The sequence below is a fragment of the Coturnix japonica genome, chromosome 2 (genome assembly GCF_054131305.1).
Source record: "Coturnix japonica strain WE chromosome 2, WE-NBRP24, whole genome shotgun sequence".
In the NCBI taxonomy this organism is placed as follows: Eukaryota; Metazoa; Chordata; class Aves; order Galliformes; family Phasianidae; genus Coturnix; species Coturnix japonica.
The window spans coordinates 7,202,414-7,228,986 of NC_140664.1; the positions used below are offsets into that span (position 1 = coordinate 7,202,414).

The following is a 26,573-nucleotide window of genomic DNA, read 5'->3' on the forward strand; positions in this document are numbered from 1 at the left end:
TCAGAGGTTTTTGTTCTGTGTGTATGTGTTTAGTGTTTTTTGTTTGTATGTTTTGTTTTGTTTCTCTCTTCAGTGAAGGCTGCTAGACTATCTGTATAGCAATAATCTCTGGAAACAGTGCATTGTCGACTCACAGTGGTCCTGCAGAAAATGAGATTCTAAAATAGAGTTGCCTCCCATTTTTGTCAGACTTCTGAGATTTAAATAACTCAAAATGAGAATTTTTCTTAACACTACTGCATAATAACTGTAATCGAACTTCAGATAAACATGTCCCAAACTATCAAATGTGTTACTTTGGGGCTTCAGCAGCAAGAAATAGTACTATGCTGATGTGAAACGCAAACTTTCCACCTCCTTCAGTACTTCCAATTATAGTAAATGGCATAGAACTGCAATATAATAATGTAACAGTACATGGCATTTATTTAGTTTAAAATATGCTGTTTCTAAGTGGGCTAAAATCCTCTTGGTTACAGAGTAATTATAGCAAGCAGGTCCAGTGTGCTGCAAAGTAGGACACTCCCTAGGAATGGCTGAAAAAGGCTGTCTCCATTCTAACACCAAAACTCCCAACATCACCAACAATCAGCAACACATACTAGAAAAAGAGATTTCCCAGAGTCTTGTAGGCAAGAAATGAGTTTGTGGGCAAGGTAGTCCACGCAAATATCTAGTCATTTTCAGATGTTACTCCAAAGAACAATACTCAGTTTGTGAAGCCTTCAGACTCTGCTCTAGTACTCTGCTTCACTAAGTAAGCAACAAGTATGCTTACAGTCTCAAGATAGCCAAGGGGAAAGCAAGATAAAAGGCATTAGTTGTCCTAACCCCCTCCAAGCCTTCCATTGTCCTCTGTCACCTCACTAGACTGACGACATGGAAGGGTCCCTCAGCTGAGTGCATGCTGCAGCACCTCTACTAACATGAGCATCTCTGTTGAGACTGGCAATTTCTCATGTGCTGAGGTATCCTGATGGGAAACTTATCGCCATGGGAGAAAATCCTGTGTCTACTTGGTGCTGCATCATAGGAAGGATGATAAACATGAAGGAGTACAGAAGATAGGAACACAAAGAGTCTAACTGATCATCACATCCACATGCCCTGGCAGTTTCCCAAGGAATTATTTAATTTGAGTGGAATGAGAACTGAGCCCATATGATCCCTCCCTACATTTCTGTGTGTAATCCGTAGTCACATGCAGAGATCACCGCTTTCTCCCAAACACCTCTAGGCAAGATACACTGAATAACAACACTATATAATATAATATAATATAATATAATATAATATAATATAATATAATATAATATAATATAATATAATATAATATAATATAATATAATATAATATAATATAATATAATATAATATAATATAATATAATTATATATATAATATATATATAATATAATTATATATATATATATAATGATTTTTTAAAATTTATTTTTATTTTTTATCATCCTGTATCTTCAGCTGGCTTCAGGACATTCCTGAAAGTTTCACCTAATTATGAGACTGGACTATTTTGTCTTTCAAAGTAACATCCCTCCATATTCACAGAAATCAGCAGATTTCTTTTTTAAATACTATCATCAGTAAACCAAAACTGCAGAATGACTATATTAGCATTTTCAGAATGGGCAATCTTAAAATAACAGGTGTCCTCCCATGGTTAAAGGTCACACATCATATCTGAAGCCAGCCGCAGATGGTTCCATACTCAGTCTTGTCACAGCACATGAACTTCTTCAGGGGAAAAAAATGCTCCAAATGCAACAAGTAGGACTTTCCCAATCTGTTCAACTTAACTACTTTTGACTATTATTTCTCAGCTAACAGAAACTGGGTCATACTCACAACACAGCAGCAGAGAAAACAAATAGAAGTATTATTTTAGTTAAAGATGGAAACCGCACATTCCATTAAAACTTCCACAGATTAATGATGAAGATGACTTGGAGAGTTCATTCTGATGTCAGAAAGGGTATAACAGAAGGACAAACAGACAAAGGCTGATAAAACAATGCCACAACAGCAAAATTCACGCAAAAGGCACAAACCAAACAGCAGTGTCCACCTCACCCACCTTGAGGCAGACAGCAGGCATTATATTATTGTAGACTAATGGGGCTCTGAATGAAAGTTAGAAATGCCCAGCAGTGCTGCTTTGGGTGTGCAACATGGGGAATAGGAATATGAGCTCTGTATGGAGAGAGGAGTCACAGGGCTATAACAGGTTTCTGGGTGAGTAATTCTGGTACAGCAAGTACTGCATGCCTTCCTCTTGCTGTCCCTATCCAGAGGCTAATCTCACATGGGGAAGGGTTTTTTGTATGCTTTTCTATGACAAGATAGGGAAAGAAACTGCAATTGGATGTTATTTTTACTCTTACAACTACAGAGGTCTAGAGATTCTATGAAAATTTCTGTTAATCAACAAAAAAGCCCAGATAGAGAAACAGAAGGAAAACAAATATATGGATTTGCTCAGTTTATTTAGGAAAAGTTTCAGTGAAAAACTCTAAGAAATTATTTGGATGAGACAGAAATTTGGTCTTGACTTTTGTTAGCGCAAACTATTGATTCTATGATCTCATAATCCTATAGTGACTGCAGTAGAATTCCCCTCTGTGTACAGCAGGACTTATGGGGATGGATGGAAGGTGCCTTGCAATCCCTTGTCTCCAAGGAGCTCTATCTTCAGCCAGATATTAGGATATATTAAATTGTTCTAGCTGTCCCTTGTTAACTTCGGCCAATAAAAGACTCAATAATCACAGAATCATAGAATCACAGAATTATCAAGGTTGGAAAAGACCTAGAAGATCATCTAGTCCAACCATTACCAATACTTCCAGGCTAAATCATATTCCTCAACACAACATCCAAACGTTTCTTGAACACTCCCATGGTCGGTGACTCCACCACCTCCCTGGGCAGTGCATTCCAATGCCTGACTACCCTTTCCGAGAAGTAATACTTCCTAATGTATTTTATTCCTAAACAAAACAAATTAATGAGTGAGAGTCTGAGTTTAAATAGCATAGAAAGTGAGAAAAAGTCCATCTAGCACTGGGAGAACTGGCACTGCTCTAGATCAAAACATGAAAGAGCTTTTGGATCATTAACATTTCTTTTGAAGAGTGTTCTCTTGTCTAGCTTTTTTTTTTTTTTTTTGGGGGGGGGGGGAATAGAGAATTCTAACAGTTTTGTTTCAATCTTTTTCACTAAAAATGATACTTTGCATTGGAAAGATGAACTGGAGATGGGTATGATAGAAGATGTTAAGGGTAAAATTAATATCTCGCTGTGGATAAGTTCTGTGCAGCCTTACAGCAAAAACCAGATAGAAAAGGTTTTATTATCCTATGTGTTGTTTAGGTCACTATCTTCCTACTTAAGAACGCAAGAAAAATGTAAAAGGAAAGTCACAGAATATGTACCAATCACGCTGGCAAGAAGAAGGCTTCAATGAATCATAGAATAATACAATTATAGAATGGTTTGGGCTGGAAGGGACCATTAGGATCATGCAGTTCCATCCCCCTGCTATTGGCAGGGACACCTCCCTCTAGACCAGTCTGCTATCCAGCCTGGCCTTGAATGCTGCCAGGGAGGGGGCAGCCACAACCTCACTGAACAACCTGTTCCAGTGTCTCACCACACTTAGGAAAGAATTTCTTTTTCATATACAGTCTAAATCTACTGTCTTCAAATTTAAAGCCATTTCATCTTGCCCTGTCACTCTGTAAAGCAGTATCCTATAGTTTGTGAAGGAATTGTCCACCTTATAAATTAACTGCCTAGCTTTTTCCAGCACTTCTCATCAAAATCATTTCTGCTTACTCATAAAATAGGAATTTTCCTTTCACTATATTACAACACTAGAAAAGCATAATTTCTACCAGGAAATACACATTGTCTGAACATGAGCATAACTGGAAATCAAAGATGATAAAAAGATAAAACAGTTAATAGTAAATCCTGAACTCAGTATTGAAAATGGCATGATTAACAATCTCCTCCAAGCCCAGTTGCAGCTGGTTTAAGTCAAAAAGCAAACAGAAGCAAATATTAAAAGATTTGCTTATGATCAAACAGATAGTCAAGGGCAGAGATGGATGAGACTCTTCAATTTCAGTCTAACCAAAGGCTAAATTGAGTTACATAATGACTAGTCAACCTGTTTTCTTTCTGTTACACACAGCACTTAGCAGACATTCTATGTATTTTTCTGAAGGAATGAATCAGGAAAGCCTGCCACTCCTTAAAATTTTCATGTTTTTAGGGTGTAATAAACACACTGCCCTGAAAGATTAAATTTCATTTATTAAAAGGAACCACTCATGCAAGAGCCATAATATTGTTTTACTGCGGGAATGAAATAAATTTACTTCCTGATAAAAAAAAAGACAGTTTACTGTGATTCAATTCAGAATAAACTTTGAGAAAATATTCCCAAACTTGAGGAAAGCTGTAAACAAGGACTACAGGCAGTGCAGTTTATTGTTTTTCTACATCAGTTCTAAAGTTATACAAATCTGCTTTAATTTCTAGAGGTATTTACCCTCTCATTCTCCCAATTTTTAGGCACAATCTTCAAAGGGACAAAAAAGGTTTATTAGTTTTGACTCTGCATTTTTCTTGCATTTATTTGCAATCATCTGGAAACTCGCTGTCACTCTCAACTGCTTTGGAAAAGAGCTAGAAACCCCCAAGACAGCGGACCTAAGGTAATAAGCAGCTTTCTTGGTGGCTTCCCTTGACAGAGATTCTCTCTGTTGATCAATGCACTAAAATGTGAACACACATATGTTGAAATTCATGGGACGCCTGCACTTACAAATGATATATTGCTATTTGTTAGATATTTTGGCTCAGTAACTGTGAGAGATCACCACTCTGGCTGACCAAGCTTCTTCCATTTAAATGATACGTGACTAGTAAAAAGCATACACGTATCTGAATAAATGAACTCACGAGGCACACTACTTCATTTATATTGTGGCCTTCAGGAAACCATACAAAATAAAGGACATTTCCTTTTATTTTTTTTACTTTTGGTCTTAACATATGAATGCACTTACCACTTTCTGGACTGAAAGGCAAACTAACGGGAGGACACAAGTTAGGCACAGTGTTCATCAGATCAGCTGAAAGCAGAAAACACAAAATAAAATCAATACTATAGAATACCTCCCACATCAGTTGTGGGATGTGAACACTGCATCTTCTCATCACTAACACCAAGAACAAGGATCTGAGCTTGCTTTGCTACCTAACCCTTCTTGGCTTATTCATGAAGCAGACATTCCTCAATTTATGTATTTAGAAGCATTCCTATTAGCAGTTTGCAAAACACAGCTTTATGAATAACTCATTTCAGTAATTCTTTGTTGATATTTTTTTTCCATGACCCGCTCAGTACTCAGTTTCATGCATCAGAATACATCAGATTTTCTGTTTCCTGATTTGGAAACTGGATTTTCTCAAAAGAAGAATTAGGAACAAGACAGTTTCCAGAAGGAAAGGCTTCAAAATAGAATCCAAATAGTAATTCATATTTTCCGTATGTGAAGCTTCTCAGTTGCTAGCATTTTCCCTAAACGTAAATAGCAAACAATATTTTCCCTAAAGCATTCAGAAATACTTCAACTAATCAAATGAGTTATAAGCCCCCTGTCACTATCCAACAGCTGCCAAAGATGGATCAGATTTTTTATTTGCTTCTTTCTCTTTCTACTGCACATGTATGCAGCCCGTAAATAGTTCTGAAAAGTCATGAGTTTAACACATTCAATGAAATCTGTGAAGAATTAGGGCTATATCCAATACCCCATCTCTTTGAAATACTACTGTATGTTCAACAATGACTGAACTGCAAGCATGACTATATATATATACCCAGCCAAATTGCAAGTGTGCTGAGCGGCACATGTCAGCTCAGCATGATGACTTAAAATACGGTGAAACACAGAGACACAAGCATCTTCTTACAACAGCAGGCTGTGGACTAAAACCAAAGACCCACCTCATGTTATCCTCCTGCTATCTATAGCAAATTCCCCACTCAGATTTCACTCACTTTACCCTTCAGCATCAAAGTCTTCTTGTTCCTCTTCCTGGTTCCCAAACCCCCAACACACCAGCAAAAGTGATACAAATTTTTGTCTGCAAATAGCTTTATTTGCATACACATCTGTGCCTTGCTGTGTGTTATGGTGGAAAAACATCTGAAGCTTCATCATTGCAGAAAGAAACACCACATTTTCTCCTAACACTCCCCCTTTTACATACACTCCTTCATTACTCTGTCCATGAATCAATCAATATACTTTATTTTAAGTTGTTTCTTTATCAGAGAGAGGAAAAATTATTCCAAGAAGTGCATCTATACCTCTACTGTCTCCTCCTCTTTGTCTTTCTACCGCTCTTTGTCTACTTCTCCTCTAGTTGCATCTCTGCTCCCTCTGTCCACAGGTCCCTGATGTTATCACCCCTGCCCACATTCAGACCTCCCCTCCTCAAGCCCATGCATTGTGAATTTAGCAAACTCTGCAATTTCAGTGATGGAACCCTCAAATCTGTGCTGTGTCTCCTGAAACAAAGGCAGCACCATTAATCAGAGGAAATAGATGTTCTAGTGAGCAGGGTACTACCAAAGGGCTTGAAAAGTTGCATAACAAGCTCTTATTTCAGAGATATCTAGTGTGAATGCATTTTACCAACACTATAAAATGCAGTGCATTGCGAGGATCTGATTTAGCTCTACACAACTTAAATGGATTATTTTTATTTCATGGGCACTGAGAACTGTGTACTGACATCATGGCTTCCCTCTCTACTCAAATATCAGTCCTTCCTACAACAGATCAAGGAATTTAAAGGTAGTAAAAAGTGCTCCTGATTCCTGCTATTTGGCTCAGATTGTTTCCCTAATTCTTCCATTGTTTCCAGGCTTGCTTTTGTGGGACCTTCCTACTTAAAGTGGAGTTCAACAAGGTTCTATCCATGTAGAATTGTCAGCGGTTTTGTATCTGTACTCCCCAGGGGTAATTGAGATGTAACTCAAAGCTTATTTCAGTGTTGGCTGTTCATGGAAGTGTCAGCTTGTGGGGATAAGAACATAAAATCCGCACTTTATCCAACTTCCATTCTGTAACACCATGATTACAACTACAGGAGGCCTTCAGGTTGCATGTATACACACTCACTTCTATCATGGAATTGTACACTTTTTTGTGTGCTCTCTTAACACAACTGAAATAATAGCATTCTAATAGACAGAATGATGATTAAACAACAAATTCTCTGGATATCTTAACATGAGGTTTTACATTAGCTTACGTTTTTGACCTTTTCTATTAGGAACTAAAATGTGTTGTTTTCATTTCCTTTGACAAAACAAATTCTTGGGTTACCAAATTTTTCCCAAGATTACTCATATTTAATCAGCATGTTTCAAGTCCTTAAACAAACAATAAAAGAAAAAAAAAGAAGAAAAAAGTCAATAAATCAAAATTGTTTGTTTTTTCATTTCTTCTTGGTTTTCAGAACCAGCAGTAATTTAGGGGGAAGTTTTCTATATTTTTCTTTTTTTTTAATGATAACTTTTCAAAAAGTAATGGAGACTTTTATTTCACTATGGAAAAGAACATGCACGTTGACTAAAGTGAATTTTTATTTCTCTTAAGGAAATACCCAAACCTATCACAACTTCTGTTTAGTTTATTGCCTGAATAATACCATGCTACCTTGGAATTTGGTTTTGACACTTCCTTTACCAAAGCAGCCAAAAGTGAATTTTAAATTCTGTAACAAACCGAAATCTTTGAAGTTACTCATCTACACATACTATTAAGGCAAGCAGCGAGAAACAAAGAATGATGTCTTGAACATGGCTGTGCAGTGGAATTTAATACCTCTGGGTACCGTCACAGGTAACAAGTACCACATTCACTTTAAGAAATTCAATTAAGCCTCTTTAAGATATTTCTATTTTTTAAAAATTGAGATTATAATACACTTTTCCTTACTTCAGACACAAATGTCTGCCTTGTCTATTGCAATCCTTGTAAATGGGTTTTCTATCTAAAAGTTATACCCTTTTACACATAGAAACATTCAGTGATTATTAACAAGACTCAGTGTGCAGATACCAGTTGGAAAGTACACGTGCCCTGCAGAACTCACCAGGTTTCTGATACCAGCCAAATGGATGTATTCTGACTTCAGTGTCTGGCAAGCTACAGTTTGAAATTTGCCAAGCACTCGATTCCTCAGCACATGTCTGAATTCCTAGGCTGTTCAGAGTCAGGCACATGATTTTTCCTCCTGCCAAGGAAATACGTGGTTATAGCAATGATGGGGAAGAATTTCCTCTTCAAGATAGTATCTTAAGGAAATTGAATACATTGTGGTTCCATTGCATCTTAAAACAAATCTCACTGGATTAGTAATCAGATGAAAGTACCTAAAACGTGCAAAGTTTTACGAATGGTGAAAATAATGTTAAAATAAATGACACTGACATCAGTGCGAGGGAGGTAGACACCGAAGTTATTACACATTTAAGGTCACTAGGGGTACTTCTAAGCAAAAACTTGGAAATTCTGTTGCAGAGTTAGGGTATTTGAGCAAGGAGCCCTTTCAAATTAATTCAACCCTGGAAATAAAAAACCTGTATGTATATTGAAACACAGCTTCTACTTTAACCAAAATAAAAATTCTGCCTTTCAAAGAGCTAGGGTGAATACTTCAGTAGCGAATAAGTACTGTAGGATTTGAAACAGTTAACAGTGTCAGTCAAGATTTATTTTGGTTCATGTTAAAATCACTTCTGAAATTAATCTTGACTACAGTAGTGCCAGTACTGGATGTCTGAAATACTATAGACAATAAATATAATTTCCTATATTTGTTGCTTTAAATCCTGTAATTTGTTACACTTATTTAAAGAAACTTAAATTCATATACAATTAACACTTTGAATTTCATACAGTCTTATGGAAACATGAAACTTGTCAACTGCTTTTGGTTTCCACATTTAAATCTGAAAAACGTTGGATTAATTTTTCAGTCTATTCTTCTCTTGAATGTGTGAAAGCTTCACCTGCTTGGCAAAATGAAAAAAGGAAAATAAAGAGAATTTGTATTATTTTTTTAAAATTGTTTGAAATTCTCCAATGAATCATAAAACCTGGATAGTATCCAATTTTAAATACCTATTAAAGACTTTCTTTTAAACAAAGCATTTACTTTACAGTCCCTGGAGAGAAAGAAAAGTATCTCCAGAATAGGACTCAGTCAACCAAAGCTCCTAAGGGTGCTGCAACTTGTGCCCATGAAGCTCTGTTGATTATATAGAGAGTACAGTGTGACCATACTCATAACTGAGCCATCTCAGGTAAGTAAAATACATTTGTTTGACTTTTATGTGCTTTCAGATCACACATACTAGCTAAAATTCTAAGTGTGAGAGAGTAAGCAACCTCCATCTATCTCCAGCTACACTTCCTCAAGTAAATGATCTAAATCTGGGAGCAGGAAATTTCAGACATGCAAGAGAACAAAAAAAAATCCAAGCTACCCCAGAGTAACCACAGACACTGTGTTCTTAACCTGCATTTAATTTCAGAAATACTTAGGTTTCTGATTAGGCTGTCTTAGGTTTTGAAAAAGAAGACAACCATATTGGAAGAGAGGCCAATAAATAAGAAATATCAGTTCCCTAAATTTTTATATGCTTGAATGTCACACTGTTGGAACTGCAGCCTCTCCAGGAATCCTATTCCTAAAATTTCCCTAATAATTTCTGATAAATTGAGCATATTCATTGGGGTGAACTCTCAGAAAAGGTTGTGATCACTCAAAGAGGTGTTAAAAAGAGTTAAGATCAGCAAAGGCTTTTAAGGTTACCTTTTGTAGGAAAAGTATAGTAAAGTTTGGAATATGAAGACTAAAACCATTTTTCTCTTTAATATTGAAAAAATACCTGACAGCTGGGTGACATTTATAAAGCCAAATCCTGTGCAACAGGGGTCAGCATCACACCAACGCTCACACTCAAAAAAGCTGAAAATGGAAAAACATCATTACTTTTAATATCACTAGCTGTCTGCCTCTGTCCTAGAGAAGAGAATACGGGATATTGCATAGGGGAATGACACCAAGAATCTGTAGTAATGCCTCATGGTTCTTTCTGCTGTATATACACTTCTGTACATTTTCTATTTCCTAGAATATTTTGATATTTCAATTCTGTTTTAGGGTAGATAGCAAAGTATTCAGAAAAATATCTGTGTCAATTGCTATCTTGAATTGTTTTCATGTATTATTGCCAAGATTCATAATTAGTTAGATACTTTGTTATTTATATCTCAACTATCAATTTCCTTTAAACTGTATGCAATTTTTCTTTGTTAAATATTATATCAAATAAAGAATGCTGTTCTTGTATCACTTGATCATCTTCAGCTACAGAACATGTCCTTGGTACTCAAGGCATAGTTAAAAAGTCAGTAAAAACAAAGAATCAATCATGTCCTACCCATTTGAAACTGCTTTTCTGCTCATGTCAGTCACATTCCTCACTGAGATCCCTGTTGCTTTCTGGAATGGTACGCGTGTGTAGAAGCTCTTCACAGTACTTCTCAGAGTGACTGATATAGAAAAGGAAAGCAAAATTGGGAAAAAAACATCACCTTTTATTTCTAATTTACACATATTTGTCAAGTAATAACATTGCAAGTGTAAAGCTTATGCTTCTATGCCTTTGTCAATTAAAAAGCATTTTTACACTGTTAGTAGACAATTGGTAGTTAAGTCTAAAGATAAACCAAAATCCAACAAGGCTTTAAAAGCTGAAGAAAGCACATTGCCAAGGAAGAACTTCTAAGGTCTTCAGGTTTTGATCTATACTGACACGACTCCACCATCTTGGTCCGAAAACTGGATAACAGTTCTATGTTTGAGGAACCCTGTGTGTACGCTCATGTAAAATCCTGTTCTGTATTTTGGGCTCCCCAGGAAGACATAATTTAATCATTTAGTTCAATGGATATCTATTTTATTTTATTTTTTTGCAGAAAAACTATAGATTCTCATGGAGTGATAACAGGCTTGTCTGTCTCACTTTCCTCATGTGAGCACTAGGAGAAAACAAAAATTCAAACTCCTCAAGCATTCAAAAAGCAGAGGTTAAAATCTGTAAGTCCATAACTCTAGATTTGTTTTATTTATATATGTACTCAACAAGAATGCATTCATGTACTTTCAATTTTTCATTGCTTATCTATAATGGAAATTTTAACAGTAGGAAATGAAATTATTGACATTCCTATGATTGTCTGAATTAATCCATATTATAAAAATGCCCAAAATTGGTACACAGATTATTTGAACTACCCCAGATTTGAGTACAGGGGGACAAGGGACAACCACCTCCTTGCTCCTGCTGGCAGTGCTATATCTGATACAAGCCAGGATGCCATGGGCCTTCTTGGCTGCTTGGGTGTACTGCTAGATCTTATTCAGTCAGTCACTGACCAACACCCCCAGGTCCATTTCCTCAACACAGTCTTCCCTTATATCGTCATATCCTAGTACTCATTCATACATCTCAGAGTCAAGACGTTGAATTTAAATTATTTTGGCTTGAATTGCCAATTCAATAATAATATATGCATTACAAATTCAAGGTCCACAACTTACCTATTTTACGGTGCAGTGCCTGTGTCTGCCAGGGTAGCACAGTATGACAGCTTTCCAGTATTTGTTCAATGTTACCATCACAAATCTGTGCCTCTGGATACAGGGTACACACAAAGTACGTGTCTGAGGTATTTCGGAGATCTGCCATTTGACAAAACTCATCTTCCTGTGCACAACCTAGGAGGCAAAGCAACTAGAAGTCAGCCACACTAGGGTTTCTTCCCCTCTCTTCAGAGCACTCACTTAATGGTATTAATCAGCAAGCAAATAAAAAAGAGAATTTCAGTGTTATTCTATCTCAGTGCAAGTTAAATAGGGACAGACTCTGTATCTAGTTACACTGAAGAGCAGGTTTACTTGCACAGCACAGAAAAGGAGCTACACCACAGCTGTTTGGATGGATATGTTCTGCAGATGTGACGAGCACAAACCCAGGTTATTTGTGTCACAAAGACTGTGACTTGAATATATCTGCTTTTCACTTTTCATTAAGTTTGATACACAAAACTTGCAACAAAAAAAACCTGTCATTTAACCACCTCTTGTAATAAATAATGGGCAAGGAAGTTAAGTATTTTCTATAATATTTTAGAAAGCTTTTGCAATCAGTTTCTGAATTATTATTATAGAACAGAAAAATAGACATAGCTTTTCTAGAATTAACTGTTCAAGTCATTGGCTTGCAGAAATTTGTTCTGAATTTTGCTCCAGAGTAATAAGTCACTTTCGGAAAAAAAACAGAGTAGTCAAATCTTATGTAAGTCTAATCTGTAATTACAGCGGCAATGACTTCTCTGAAGACAAGTGTCAATGCTTAAACATGCATATCTCCAAGGACTTTTTGCACTAATGTTTATGTACTGTATGTATAATGCTCTCACTTCAGTATTCCTGGTAGTAGGAGCTAGAGATTCTTCTCAGTTTATCATATCCAAAATATGCTTTACTCTTGAAATTCCTGATTTTACCTTCTCACTTTACCACTGTAGACAGTAAACACAAGCTATTCTTGTAGCCCTAACTGTACCCATAATAGGGATACTCTGCTTATGAATGATGGGTATCCTTTCTGTCATGGTAGACAAAGTTCATAAGGAAGAAATAGATGTCCTCTCCCATTAGCAAATTCAGTGTAGCTGAATTCCATGAAAATTTTGCCCTGAAGAATCTCTAAGTCCAGCATTTCTGCAGAAAGATTTCAGTTAATTTGTCTCTTTTTACTATCTTACAGAATAACTGTCTATGAGATATCTTACGTGTGAGACACCAAAGCATGGCTTCTTCCGATGAGTACTTCTGCCTGAAGATCCAGTACTGCTGGTAAGGGATAGAGGAGTTTGGGTCGTTTCTTATCTGGCTGTCATCCATTAAGTAGAAAAGATCCTTTGTGGAATCTAAGATTCAAATGAACATACAAACAGCTCAAGCCCGCAAGAATAACTTGATTAGGTTCTGGAATAAATTAATTTCATTTAGGTAGTGTTGATAGCATTGGCTCCTATTTCTTTTTCTTTCTTTCTTTTTTCTTTCTTTCTTTCTTTTTTTTTTTTTTTCATAGAAACTACAACAGATATTAGAAGAACAACATCAGAATTTGATAGAACAAATTCTCAGCTACAAAATATTATTTTTCAATATAGTCACCATCATTAGCCACGCATTTTCAACAGCAGTGAACAAGAGCCAGCATGCCATGTTCATAAAAATCTGCATCAGTAGAGGTGGTTGCCAGTGCTGCAATGCATGACCCACCACCTCACTGTGCTCACATCCACTGTATGGTCTATGTAAATGTTCAACAAGTATCAGCAAATGTCAGTGGTGGGTGCCATTTTTTTCCACATGGAGAAATTCAGTGAAGTGACACATCTTTGCTTCATATCCACTTCCATACCAGATGCCAGCCTGTCAGACTGCCCCTCAGCTGCCATCTATCACACAGAAACAAAATGGAATGCAATATTGGTGGGAAAGTTCAACCTCTACTGCCATACCACCAACATCCACCTCTGACGTCATGGACTGACATAATAAAATAGGAGGCATTCCTTTCAGAGAAGCACTCAAATTTACACGTAAAATTCCTCTTTTCGCATCAAATGGCTGCAACCACATTGTAAAGTTAGCATCACTAAATGTTGCTTTCCGTAACTGAACAATTCAACTAGTTAGTGATGTTTGTGTAGGCAATGCCTCCTTGCTGAACTGCACTGCAAGAGTATTTAGACCACCAAAACCAAACAACCAAGTATATAAATAAAAACAAACAAAAAACAGAAGAAAGAATTACAGCTCCTAGAAATAAGATGTCTCTACTCTGTCATGCAAAACATCTGTTTAACAGCAAATAATGCTGCTCTAGGGGATACCAATCTAGTTTTATTGATCCAAAATATAGCTGTTTCCTTATATTCTGTTGGGAAGCATTTACACCTATATGTTAAATGTTTTCTTATCAGGGTTAATATCTCTCTTAGTTATTTAATGTATTTCTTCTAGTTTAGGCTCCCACAGAACTATTTAAGTAATTCCTTCTGTCTTCTGTCCTTGATACTTAGACATGCATAGAATCACAAAATCATTAATGTTGGAAAAGATCTCCAAAATCATCCAAGTCCAACTACTGATCCATAATCTTCAATCCCACTAAATCCACAATCACAAGTGCTCACAAGCATTTTCTATCATCAGATTTCCATCAGAAAACAGAAAAGATATGCTAAAATGTGCTCTAAACATGATCATCAAGTAATAAAAACTCTGTGAACACTTTCCATAGCTTATCCATAATGTTTCTTAAAAGTCTCATTAACTCTCAACACATAGTTTCAACCACTGCTTCTCTTGAAACCATTTTTGTCATAGCTAAGATTAAAGCATGAAGGAAGAAGCTGCATTCTTCGCATAACTACAGGCTTTAATGACATTATTGGCCACAGCAAGGAAAAAGGAGCGCCCTGAGGGCTGCTCTCATGTCCTGGCAGGCAAACACAAGAGAATTTCACCCACCATATTAAGTGCAGCTCTTCCTTATTTTGAAATCTAGACTTTAAAATACCACTAATTGTATAAAAGTGCCACTATGTAAACAGACATTTTTGCTCATCTTCCATTCAAATTACAAAAAGAAAATCAGCAATGTACTTTGTGTTAAGATTCCATATGTAATAAAACACATGCTCAGACATCTAGTAAGGTTACTCAGAAAAGATATAAACTCATCAGTGAGGTAGCAAAGTGGTTTCATCAGGCTTTACTTCTCTCCTATTTTTAGAATTCATAGAATGATAGAATGATGGAATGGTGTAGGTTGGAAAGGAAATTAAAGATCCTCAAGTTTCAAGCCCTGTGCTGTGGGCAAGGTTGCAAACCATTAGATCAGATTGCTCAGGGCAATTGGGGTGCTTGAAGGCCTGAAGGAACACATAATACAAATGATTCTGAATATACAAATTAGTATAACTTAGCAGACACTGGAATAAAAGAGGAGAACTACAAAGTTCTCTAACTTGGAAGAAACACTTGTGTTTACTGTTTCATCCTTAGTCCATGTTGTTGGTAGCAGTAAACATGCCCATGTGCCACACTAAGAATTGGATTGGATTTATATCATATGTTTTCTCAGCTGAATGCGTCTTTACAGTTCAGTAAGTACAAAAGAACAAGCTTTCTCAGAAGTTTTCTATATTTTCTCAGGTAAAAAATCATAAAGACAGTGGTGCCTTCCAGGAGGACGACATTTTGAACGTCATTCTCAAAATCTGCTTCATACTTCCTGCTTCAGAGAAACCTTTTGTACTTGACAATACCCACATTATCACAGTACGTATATAAAAATATGTGCTACGATAATGGTTAAATTCTGCACCTCCCTCCACTGTCTCCTCTGTCTGCCCTTACTGTGATACCTGATAACATGATATTGTCCTTTGTCTTCAAAGCAGTAGAATCACACTCAGAGGTTTCAGGTCGGGTGATCATATCAGAGCCTAGAATGCAAGAGGAATTAAAGAACAATAATTCAGTCTATCAGTTTATCTTTCTTCCACAATGTATGCTCATCCTTGGTTCCCTAACTTAAGCAAATGTTTTGGAGCAATCTGTACCAGTTAGGACAACTCTTTATGTAGTTTCTTCAGCTGGTGAATCAAAAATGAGTCATGGAAAAACTGAACCCAAAATTCAGTAACTCATCTACTTACTTAAAGTTACTTACAAAAGTCCAAATTATCTGTGGTACCTTGAACACTGATAGGTCAAAGGCAAGTGTTTCCACTATATAATTTGTCACAGGTATATGTCTCATATTGGACATTACCAAATAAAGTGAGAAAGATGCTTCCAGTTTAAACAAGTGGTACTCATATAACACAGCTGCCACTGCCTGTAGTTCATCATAACATTTTATAACAGGCCATGTGAGCTAACTCACCTCTCCACAGAAACACTTGCTGAAAGGTGGTAAAATTCCTTTCTGCCTCTTCTGACAGCTTAGACACTTATAAAGAAGAAAATGTGTGTTAGAACAACTGTTAAAATTAAGCGAATAGATAGCACTGAAATATATGGAAATTAAATTAAAAACACAGTTTACATTTATTTAAGATAAGTGACTTGATTCTGCCTAAATTAAATGCTAGAAGTATTAAATGAAAACATAGTAGAAGAAACGCATTCTTGACTTTCCCCAGTGTTCCCAAAGAAAAGTAAGTCCATCTAACAATACATCTGCTTTTGGAGGTTTAATTCTCTTACACTTGTACAGGTATGGATTTACTTGAGAAAAAAAATAAAATGCAACACTGAAGGTACAAGAGCAGGCTGGAAGAAAAGACAGACTCTGTAGACAAATAAAAGTAATGTAAATTAAGTTAATTCATTTACATACTTCCACTGAACACTTGTCCTCCCAGAGTGAAGGAGAAGATCTTCCCCTCTTCGTCATAGCTAAGACCTCTGCATATATCATTTATGACTGATGTTTGTGTTGGGCTCCAACTATTTGCATTGCAGATCAGCACATCTGGAGATGTCATCAAGCTACACAAGATGGTACCTAGGTTCACAGGAAGTGAGAATTGCATTACTGTCATAATGCCATTCATGTACATAGAGATTTACATACAAGCATTTTAATACTTTTTCTAAATGCCAATTGAACTTGTGTCAGTGAGATAGCTACTCATTTGTATCACCACCTAAAACCATGAAAATCAGAGCATGCTTTCAATTTGCAGTATTCATGTTAGACATTCACACCTAAACCAAACATTTGTAGCCTCAGTTTGAGCTCATAATGTAATCATCTAATAAAATATTACTATCGTCTGATAATACCCAACAGTGTTCCATGCAAAATGTAATAGTAATAGTAAAAGTAATAGTCTCGTGTGGGTTGGAAGGGACCTTAGAGATCATCAAGTCCAACTCCCAGGATTCGAGCCTCTGTGTAGCAGAGCGGCACTTCTACCACTTGCGCCACAAGGGGGATTCGAACCCAGGGCCTCCAGTGATGCAACGTGGCATTCCTACCACATGTCCATTTCCCTACAGGAGAAACTTTCTATTTCAGGTCTTTACTGCTTCAGGTCAAATCTCAGGTCTTAATCAAAATCTGTGTATGCCAGAAAATGTCAGAGGTGCAGAGATAAGCATAGAGTATCCAAAAATGAGCTGTACTAAGTGCTGGCTTGGTTTTTTGTTTGTTTGTTTGTTTTTCTTTTGTTGTTGTTGTTGTTGTTGTTTGTTGTTTGTTTTGTTTTTTTGTTTTGTTTTTTTTTAACCTAATTGCTATGTATGTTTACTGAAGAAATTTTTAATTTCGGAGTGTAGACAATACCTCCATCAAGTGCAATCTGGCTCAAGATGAAGCCATCACAGCAAGATTCCCTGCTGCAAGTCTGCCTGCAGAAGAGTTGAGCATCTGTCAGAGATGTGCCAGTTGCTGAGAGAGCCATGGACTGATACACACCGGAAAGCACATTCTGAAAACTGGTCCTTTCAAAGGTCTTGAGTCCAGATGAGTTAAATTCTTGTGCTGGGCAGACAGAACAGAAAAAGAAATGTTCAAAAGAGCTCAGGTGGAGAAGTGACAATTTCAGGATGCTTGCAGGCTAGAGTTGGTTGAAAGTTTTATGGTAAAAGCTAAGATTTAAAAACCATTTCCTAAACTCTGAGTTTCAAAAGCAAGATAAGATCACAAAATGGTTTGATTCAATCAGAGATGAGTAGAAAAGCCAAATATATTGCCATTTAGGAACTGTTGTAGAAAAGGTTATCAATGCATAAAAGAAGACTGGTCAAATTCTATTTTCAAGCACTATATGAATAAATCCCAGATATAAATGAAACAAATTTATCTGGCTAAAAACCAGGAAAGTATTATTTTACCAGTAATGCTGCATCTGCAATTAGGACTTCTGCTGAAAAGTCACAGATGTAAGAGGACACCGTTCCTCTTACCTTGGATCTAACTATGAGTATTAATAGAAGTGCAGAATAAATCTGATATGAAGATATAATGTTTATCACAACAAACTTGCATTTTTTTTCAGGTGAGACTTAGCTCTTTCCCTGTCTTATTATTAATAAATGATGTCTCAGATGTTTGGATAGAAGAGGAAACCATTGAGCTTTGATTTCAACACTACAGAATTCTGCATTTGGATTTGTTTCATGTTTGTCTTAAGGTTCAAAGCTGAACACAAATGAGACGGGGAACTCAAAGGTAAAAACTGTGTATGGTTACAAATGTGAAAAAATATATACTGTCTCTTTTGTTAGTTCAGGTAAATCAATTTTATATTTACTGGAGAGCACGGTGTTCTTGTCTGATGAGGGCAATTTACAACTAAAATGAATGTGAACTGTTAAGTGATGTACGAGCTTGTCAGTAATAACATCTTATGGAGTCAAATAACAAAATATTGTAGAGCTAAATAACACTACAACAATATATAAAAGTATAACACTGTATATTCAGGGTTTATATATATATATATATATATATATATATATATATATATATATTAACTGATGGAAAAAGTCATCATAGCAAACATCAACAGCCATATTTATTATCTGTGGGGAACAAGCTGTGAAAGAAAGATTTATGGAGGTTTTTGGGATACCACTCTGCATTAAGCTCTGAAGAGAATTATGTCTTTTTGAACAAATATGTTCCCCCACACCATCAACATCCTATTCAGTAGTATCCACAATTTCAGGCACAGCAGTCTAACAGATCTGTGAGTTGCATCTGGTACCTTTCTTCAAATAGACCATCACAGCATCTCCCTCTGGATTCCTGATATAAAGCAAGCAGCTGAGACGACCAATGCTAGTGGCAGCAGGATTCCCCAGAGCACCTTGCACCTGAGACAGAATACAGGCATGCAATAAATGCAACCTAAGCAACTTCCTCTGTTAGAGCATCTCTTCCTTAGCCATAAACAATGAAGAATTATCATACTCAGTTTATAACTACCCACTGCAGATGCTTTTTATCTTGTCAAACAGAAATCTTAGCTGATCTTTAGTGCCACTGTGCTATGTTTAGAAAGCTGTGAGTAGGAAACACAGAATCACAGAATAGCCTGGGTTGAAAAGGACCACAATGACCACCTAGTTTCAACTCCCCTGTTATATGCAGGGTTGCCAGAGCCACATCCAGCCTGGTCTTGAATGCCTCCAGGGATGAGGCATCAGCAATCTCTTTGAGCAACCTGTTCCAGGCTCTCACCACCCTCTAAAAGCCTTTGACTCAAAGCTTGGACAAGAGGAACGGACTGAGAAATGATGACCATTCGGGTGACATGTTTAATGACCCAGATGCTTCTAGTTCTGACTATTCAGATGAAAGCACTTTTAAGTTAACCTGATATCCAGACTGTGGGAGTTCATTATGTTCTAAGAAGAGAAGTGCTGTGTGGTCTTTCATGGAAACACTGAGTCATTCAGTGCCACTTTTGGGAATGACTGGGTGTAGTTTCTCTGCCAGCTTGAAGGAATTTATTACAGTGTCCAAGGAATCAGATAATTGCCTGCTCTTCTTCTGTGATACCTTCTACTTACATTTCACATACAGTATTAGGGTAGATAGATTTTTACATATCACAGTTATTACCAATTCAGAGGTGGTGCAGTTGAAGTTGACTTCAGCAGCACTGTATAAATCACACAATATTTCAGCACCAGCAGGTGTTACAGCAGCAAAACTGCAAGCTTCTTCCTTATCACAGACTGAAAAACAAAGAGGAAACCTTCAGTTTCATAGTATTTCATAGTATTTCATACATACAATTTTTGATACAAATTCCTCTGTCTTCTGCCATTTACCTAAATTTTCATGCCTCTATGAGACTGCAAGCACATGAGTTTCACTTGCCAGATGAACTTTGGCTTTCAACCATTTTAGTATAGCATTAAGTTTTCAGATTAAATGATGTAAAAATGGATTTGGGCATTCTTCATCAACAGCTGAATTAAGTCTAACCACTGAACTAAATATTTAAAGTCTGCTGGATAATTGCGCCTATGGAAGGTAGGGAAGACTCACGCAAACCAATTAGCACATCTGCACGAGATAGTAACTCCATAGCAAACAGGTTATGGTCCAAATCAGCATGATGGAAGATAACGAATAATTAAATTCTGAAATTATGCCTGCTGATGAGTATAAAGCAGTGAGCAGCCATCCTCATCCAAAATTATGAGTGGCTGAAGATACTTTTGCTTATATGCTGCCACCACCAATAGGCTCCCACAGCTCTGCTCCTAAAACAGGAGGCAAAATTCTTGCCAAAAATTTATTGGATAAAAACAAGCATTTTAGACCAGAACACCATCAGAACACAAACTAAACTACATGACTGCATAGGAGCAGAGAGCAGAGGCTATTCCTATCCTATAGCGCAATATTTTAGATTGGCATTGCCTTTTGGCAATGAATATAAGCTCATATGTGACTTCTTCACTTTGTTGGTCCAATCTTTTAATTAAAAAAAAATAAAAATAAAAAAAATGCAACTTTCTCTTAGCTTAATGTAGCTTATAATGAAAATACAAACTACATGCACCAAATCAGATAGCTCACCAAAAGGGCATCTGTTCCTCCCTAGGTTCATGCCTGAAATGCCTTGCTTTTAAGTCTGTCCAGTTTCAAAGCTAGGTGCAACTTTGTGTATACTGACTGAATCTGTGAAGCCCTGTGTGTACTCCCAGAATAATTTTCATCACTAAACCATATCCCTGATTGCCACATCTATACAATACATGAACACCTCCAGCGATGATGACTCCATTGCTTCCCTGGGCAGCTGGCTCCAAAGCTTGACCAGTGCTTTACATTAGCCCTTGCCATAGGCTACCCTTGTTAATAGAGCCACTATTTATTTACAATCTCTTCTCTAAGCCAAAGTTATGAAAAGTGCTAGCAGTAAGCTAGAACTGAACTGCAAGAGACATAGTTCATCTAGGAACTTATCCAAAAGTTTATCTTACAAAAGGTTTCAAAGCTCCCCAAGATGGTTCCTGTTTACTGTGCAGATTTTCTGAGAGTTCACCTTACCTGAAATGCATTGAAAAGTTGAACTTTGCAGGTCTCTCCCAAATGACTGAGATTTGAGAATCTGAGCTTTGTCTGACCCATAAATGAATGTAGAGGCAGGAACTCTCTCAAATTTTCTGAGCACTAAAAACCAAACAGAGACACAAATATCAGTTCCCATGATGCAGAGAAAAGGAGACTTCAGCTGGAAGTAAAATATAAGGACTTTTACAGGGAAATAACTCATTAAATGATGTACTCTAACTCTACAGGTATCACAGGAGACAACAGGAATGAAGGAGGCCTACAGGAAAGCTGAGGAATGACTTTTATAAGGGCATGTATTTCTATTCTGCAAAAAAAGCATCACAATATCTTTCAGAAGCAGACAGGCAGAGGTGGTCTGGCAGTTTATATTCAAGTGGGACTTCCCTACCAGCAGCAGACTGATCGTTTCCCATTACTTGCTCATGGTACAGAACAAACCACTGAGCCAACAGGAGAACTAACTTTGTGAAAAACAGTCATTGAAATAAAAGTCTACTCCAACAGAACATGGCTAAAAAGGAAATCTAGGAGCTTAATATTCATGTTTAGGAGCATACAACCATTGTTGTCCACTAACTTTAAGCTTGGGGATTTGTTGTAGGGAGTGTAGTTAGGATGCTCCTTTTTGACACCCTCACTGTACATTAAACTACAGACTGTCACTTGATTTAAACCTACACTCTCTGAGCTGCACACTGCACACTTACACATGTGTGTAAGGAAGACCATAAAGCAACACTGTTCGCAAATTATGAAAAGCTCATGGAGTCCAGTGATGGGGTCTAGCAGTGGGTTGTTAGAGTTAGGGTATTATGGACAGGTTGCAGTTGGACTTAGCAATTCTATGATTCTATGATGCAAAATCCAAAGGTCGCCAAGTGTGGCCAAGTATCCATTTAAGCTCAGGTTTGGCCCTAGCCATGCCCTGAAGAATTCCGTAGTCAGTGAAGGGACGCAGAGAGACATTACAACCACTCTGCTCAGGTTTCTATTACTTGCAATATGCAGATTTTTTGATGCAGTGTGTCCATCAGCTGATATATATTTAATACATTTCAGTGAGCACGACTTACTAAGGAGAAGGGAAGAATGTGGTGACTTAGCTTCCCTGCTGTCTTGTCCAGGTTTCTGCTCAAAATTCCATTCATTCTAACCATAGAATCATCCAGGTTGACAAAGACCTCAGAGATCTTCAAGTCTAACCACCAATCTGATCTACTCAGTCCCATTACCAAGCCATGCCCTTTACTGCCATATCCACATGTCTCTTTAATACTTCCAGGCATGTGGAATCCACCACTTCCCTGGAAAGCCTATTCCAATGCTTGACCATCCTCTCTGTGAAGAAGCTCTTCCTGATATCCAGCCTAAACTTCCTCTAGTGCATCATGAGACCATTTCCTCACGTCCTGACATTTGTCATCTGAGGAAAGAGACCAACATCCTCCTTGCTGCAACCTCCTTTATTGTAGATGTAGAGTAACAAGGTCCTCTTCTCCAGTCTCATTAAACCATTGCAGACCTTTGGCTCATTGCAATGTACACCTGAATTAGACCTTAAAGAGCTGGAAAGCAGCAGCATCCTAGTCCAATCTCAGCCAGTGTGAGATATCTGCTGGTAGATGAGATGGAGGTGCAGCCCTTCACTTCCCTGCACACTCAGGCACAGAGATTCAGCTGGAAGATCCCAGACCTTTCTCCCTCCAATGGCTGCATAAACCACCAAATAAAATTCAGGAATAAGTTCTTAAAACAATCATTTGTACTCCCACAGCAAAACAGTCAGGCTAAATCAGAAGCAAATGTCCACTGTTGTCAGGGCTGTGTGAGCAGGTGCTTCTGATAAAACCATCATTTCTGCTCAGAAAGAACACAAGGGCTAGCCAAAAACAAGAAAAGGAAAGGAAAGGAAAGGAAAGGAAAGGAAAGGAAAGGAAAGGAAAGGAAAGGAAAGGAAAGGAAAGGAAAGGAAAGGAAAGGAAAGGAAAGGAAAGGAAAGGAAAGGAAAGGAAAGGAAAGGAAAGGAAAGGAAAGGAAAGGAAAGGAAAAAGTTCTTGTACAACTGGAGAGAGGCATAAACGGAGCTGGAAGGTTTTTTCCTTCTGAGGAATACAAGACAATACAGCATAAGCATTAGCCTAATTCTACAATAAACTGAATTCTTTTTACATCTGCAACTTTCAGCAATGCTCAGTTGAAAACAGAATTTACATACTTTCATAAAAATGAAAAGAATCTGTATTTTTAAGCTGTTGTTTGCCGCCCTCGTTTCTGATTCAAGATGGGAAGCACTTTGAATGCTTCTCTATTATTCTTCTCTTTGGTTTGCTTGGTTTGCTTCTGTTGTTAGTTTTTTATTCTGATATTCCATTCCTCCATTTTCTCTACTTCAGTAATATGGGAGAAAAGTAGAGAAAAGATAGAAAGGGTCTAATTCAGAGCTCAACATAACATCAGTTTCTAAAGTGAATGCCCCCTTTAATTTGATGCCAACTATACAATGAATAGAAAATATGCTGGAAGACTTATTTTTGGGAAAGGGAAAAGCTTTGGGTTTGAGGGTCATAATTAAACCTTATTGCAAGCACTCTGAGGACTGTTTGATGGATGACTTCAGAGATAGATCTCTAGCATATGCTTACATGTACAACACCCAGCTTGATGAAGCCCTCATTTTGCATCATCCCCTTGGATTCCAACCAATTACTTTCTACTTTGTCTTTCTGTCATCTCTTCTATTTCATTTTTTTTTTCTGAATTCCACTTCAACTGTTCCAAAGGCTCCTCCAGAAGAAGTAGAGTATTAGGTAAATGTTTTCAAACAATTTCAAGGAATATCATGGCTGGTTTTAATTCAGCTTGGGCTTCTTAATTTATTTATTTATTTAATTAATTATTTATTTGACAGGTTGATAGTGGGTTTGTTTGTTTGTTTGTTTTTTCCCCATTTTGTTTTGTTTTATTGTTTGTTTAACTTTGTTTTCCAAAATTGTTTAAGAATTGCAATTTCACAACTGTGTTCAAGCAGAAGGAAGGGCCTCCAGTTTGCAAAGACATGTTTACCAAGTCAGATACCACACAGCAGGAGCCCAGACAGTGATGTTATGCCACAGCTATGAAGTCATTGTAAAACACAGTCTGTTTTACAGGAGCACATGGACGAGCGATAATTTTACAGCAAAGGTCACCACTTTGCTTTGTTCCCCTTAGCCAAGTCGTTATTCTCCTGCTCAGGAGATCAGCATACATTAAACACTGTCAGCCACTGGAGAGTGAAAGAAATGTTCTCTCTCTGCTTACAGGAAATGACTTCGTCAATCCAGTCAAGAAAAAACAAAAGTAAGGAGCAATGTGGCTGAAGGCAGAGGCCACAAGTATGGGAAAATGAGTACGCTGGCAAACCAGCTGTGGAGCACTGGGTCATTTCATAAGGCAGTTACACTTACATTGGATAAAAACATACCCAAGTATTACTCTGGCACTTACCTAAGCACTCAGAGTCAGTAAGGAGATCATCTGTTTCAGTCCAGTCCAGAGCTGCTCCAAAGTCATCAGCACAGAAGGATTTTTTAGTGTCGGAGTCTTGTTGGGAAGGCCTATACTGGCCATCCTCATCGCACTGCAAACCCTGCTCATTACCTTGACAGTAAGTAATACCTGTAAACAGGGTGAAAAAAGGAGAGGTTTGACAGTGTTGTCCCTTAGTTTTGGAACATCAGCCAGGCAAAAAAAAATTAAACTCTATTGAAAATTAATCTCCAATTTATATGATGTTTCATTGTTTAAGACATGCTTATTTCACTTCTTTGTTTTCACTATAATTCACATTCAGAACATTTCTGGGATTTTCTGTAGGCATATAATTTCCTTTGTTATAAGCTCTGTAAAGCAGGGAAGTAAAGAGAAGGAACTGTATTTTCACACAGGCTTTTTTAGTGCCTATTGCAATGGAGCCCTGAAATTGTTATAAAAAACACCATCACAACCATCTATTTGTTACTTTAAAAAAATAAAAATAAAAATAAAAATAAAAATAAAAATAAAAATAAAAATAAAAATAAAAATAAAAATAAAAATAAAAATAAAAATAAAAATAAAAATAAAAATAAAAATAAAAATAAATCCACTGTTGGTGGGAAATATGACTTTAACTCTCTTTTCTTAAAGAATAGAGAGTTTGATTTAAATTAGCAGCATCTTCCTACCTACTTTTCAATCCCTAAGGTGTAAACGAGAAAGCACATGAGACCAATACCTACACTGAGAAACACAGATGTAGAAATGCAGATGACAAATCAGTCTGATGTCTTGTTTAGGCAAAAATAAACTGACATTAGGGTCATTACAAACCTTATGTTTTATCTCACCCAAGAGAATACATAGACTGGAACAAAACAAAGCAGCTCCTGTACTCATCCATAATACCAAGTTATCAGTGTGACTACTTACTTTTAGCTTTATCGATGAGCTTAACAAGTGGTATTCTTCATAGAACTGCTTCCAAAAATAAGTCATTTAAAATGCACACATTAACTTCACTGCTGTCTGAATACCCAGATGTCATTCCACAGGACAATGAACATGTCTCAAAGAACCACAACATCCTGAATGAGGCTGACCACTCATTTCTCACACATATTTGATATAAACACCAGACAGTTCATTCTGTCCTTGGAAAGCATTTTCAAATGTATGCAGAAAGGATTATATTCATTAATAAAAAAAACTGTTAAAAAACTCAGAAAGGATTTATTTTCAACCTGACAGATGAAAAATATATATATATATTCGTCAGTTATTTGAAGTCAAAATATAAAGGGAAAACTTGGCTCAACTTACAGTTGTCAGCACTGAATGCCCCATAAGAGTTCGTAGTTTTGCCAACAGGACACTTGATGCAAGATAAATGTCCTGTCTGATACTGATAGTAGCCAGGAGGGCAGGGAATGCATTCACCATCCTGGAAATTAGTGCCTGGAGGACAAACAACTGCAAACAGAACAACATCATTACTCTTATGGAATCCAACCATTTTAGGCATTTGCACACCCATGAATGACTGCATGTTTATCATGCTGGTAGACTTTCTACGAGCCTTCAGTATATGTATTTATAAGTGGAATAATGCAGAAAAAATATAAAACAAAAACATAAATGTTCATTAAACAGACTGTTACCTGGAATATATAACGCTGCTGAAATAACACACTGCAAACTCTTTGGAAACACCAAGTGCAGGCCTGATTTCCAGCTGAATA

General features: G+C 37.0%; 1 protein-coding gene across 1 annotated transcript in view; it reads right to left on the bottom strand.

Moving 5' to 3' along the window:
* Positions 1-26,573, bottom strand: part of TG (thyroglobulin) — a gene marked incomplete at its 5' end in the record, with an annotated part of 130,564 nt that overhangs the window by 71,159 nt on the left and 32,832 nt on the right. The window contains 15 exons of the mRNA XM_015856299.3: positions 5,096-5,161; positions 8,202-8,342; positions 10,003-10,082; positions 10,558-10,669; positions 11,721-11,897; positions 12,977-13,114; positions 15,629-15,709; positions 16,153-16,218; positions 16,609-16,776; positions 17,560-17,757; positions 18,986-19,094; positions 19,846-19,961; positions 21,289-21,411; positions 24,802-24,972; positions 26,155-26,304. Coding sequence (XP_015711785.3) covers positions 5,096-5,161; positions 8,202-8,342; positions 10,003-10,082; positions 10,558-10,669; positions 11,721-11,897; positions 12,977-13,114; positions 15,629-15,709; positions 16,153-16,218; positions 16,609-16,776; positions 17,560-17,757; positions 18,986-19,094; positions 19,846-19,961; positions 21,289-21,411; positions 24,802-24,972; positions 26,155-26,304 — 1,896 coding nt within the window. The remainder of the gene's footprint in view (positions 1-5,095; positions 5,162-8,201; positions 8,343-10,002; positions 10,083-10,557; positions 10,670-11,720; positions 11,898-12,976; positions 13,115-15,628; positions 15,710-16,152; positions 16,219-16,608; positions 16,777-17,559; positions 17,758-18,985; positions 19,095-19,845; positions 19,962-21,288; positions 21,412-24,801; positions 24,973-26,154; positions 26,305-26,573) is intronic.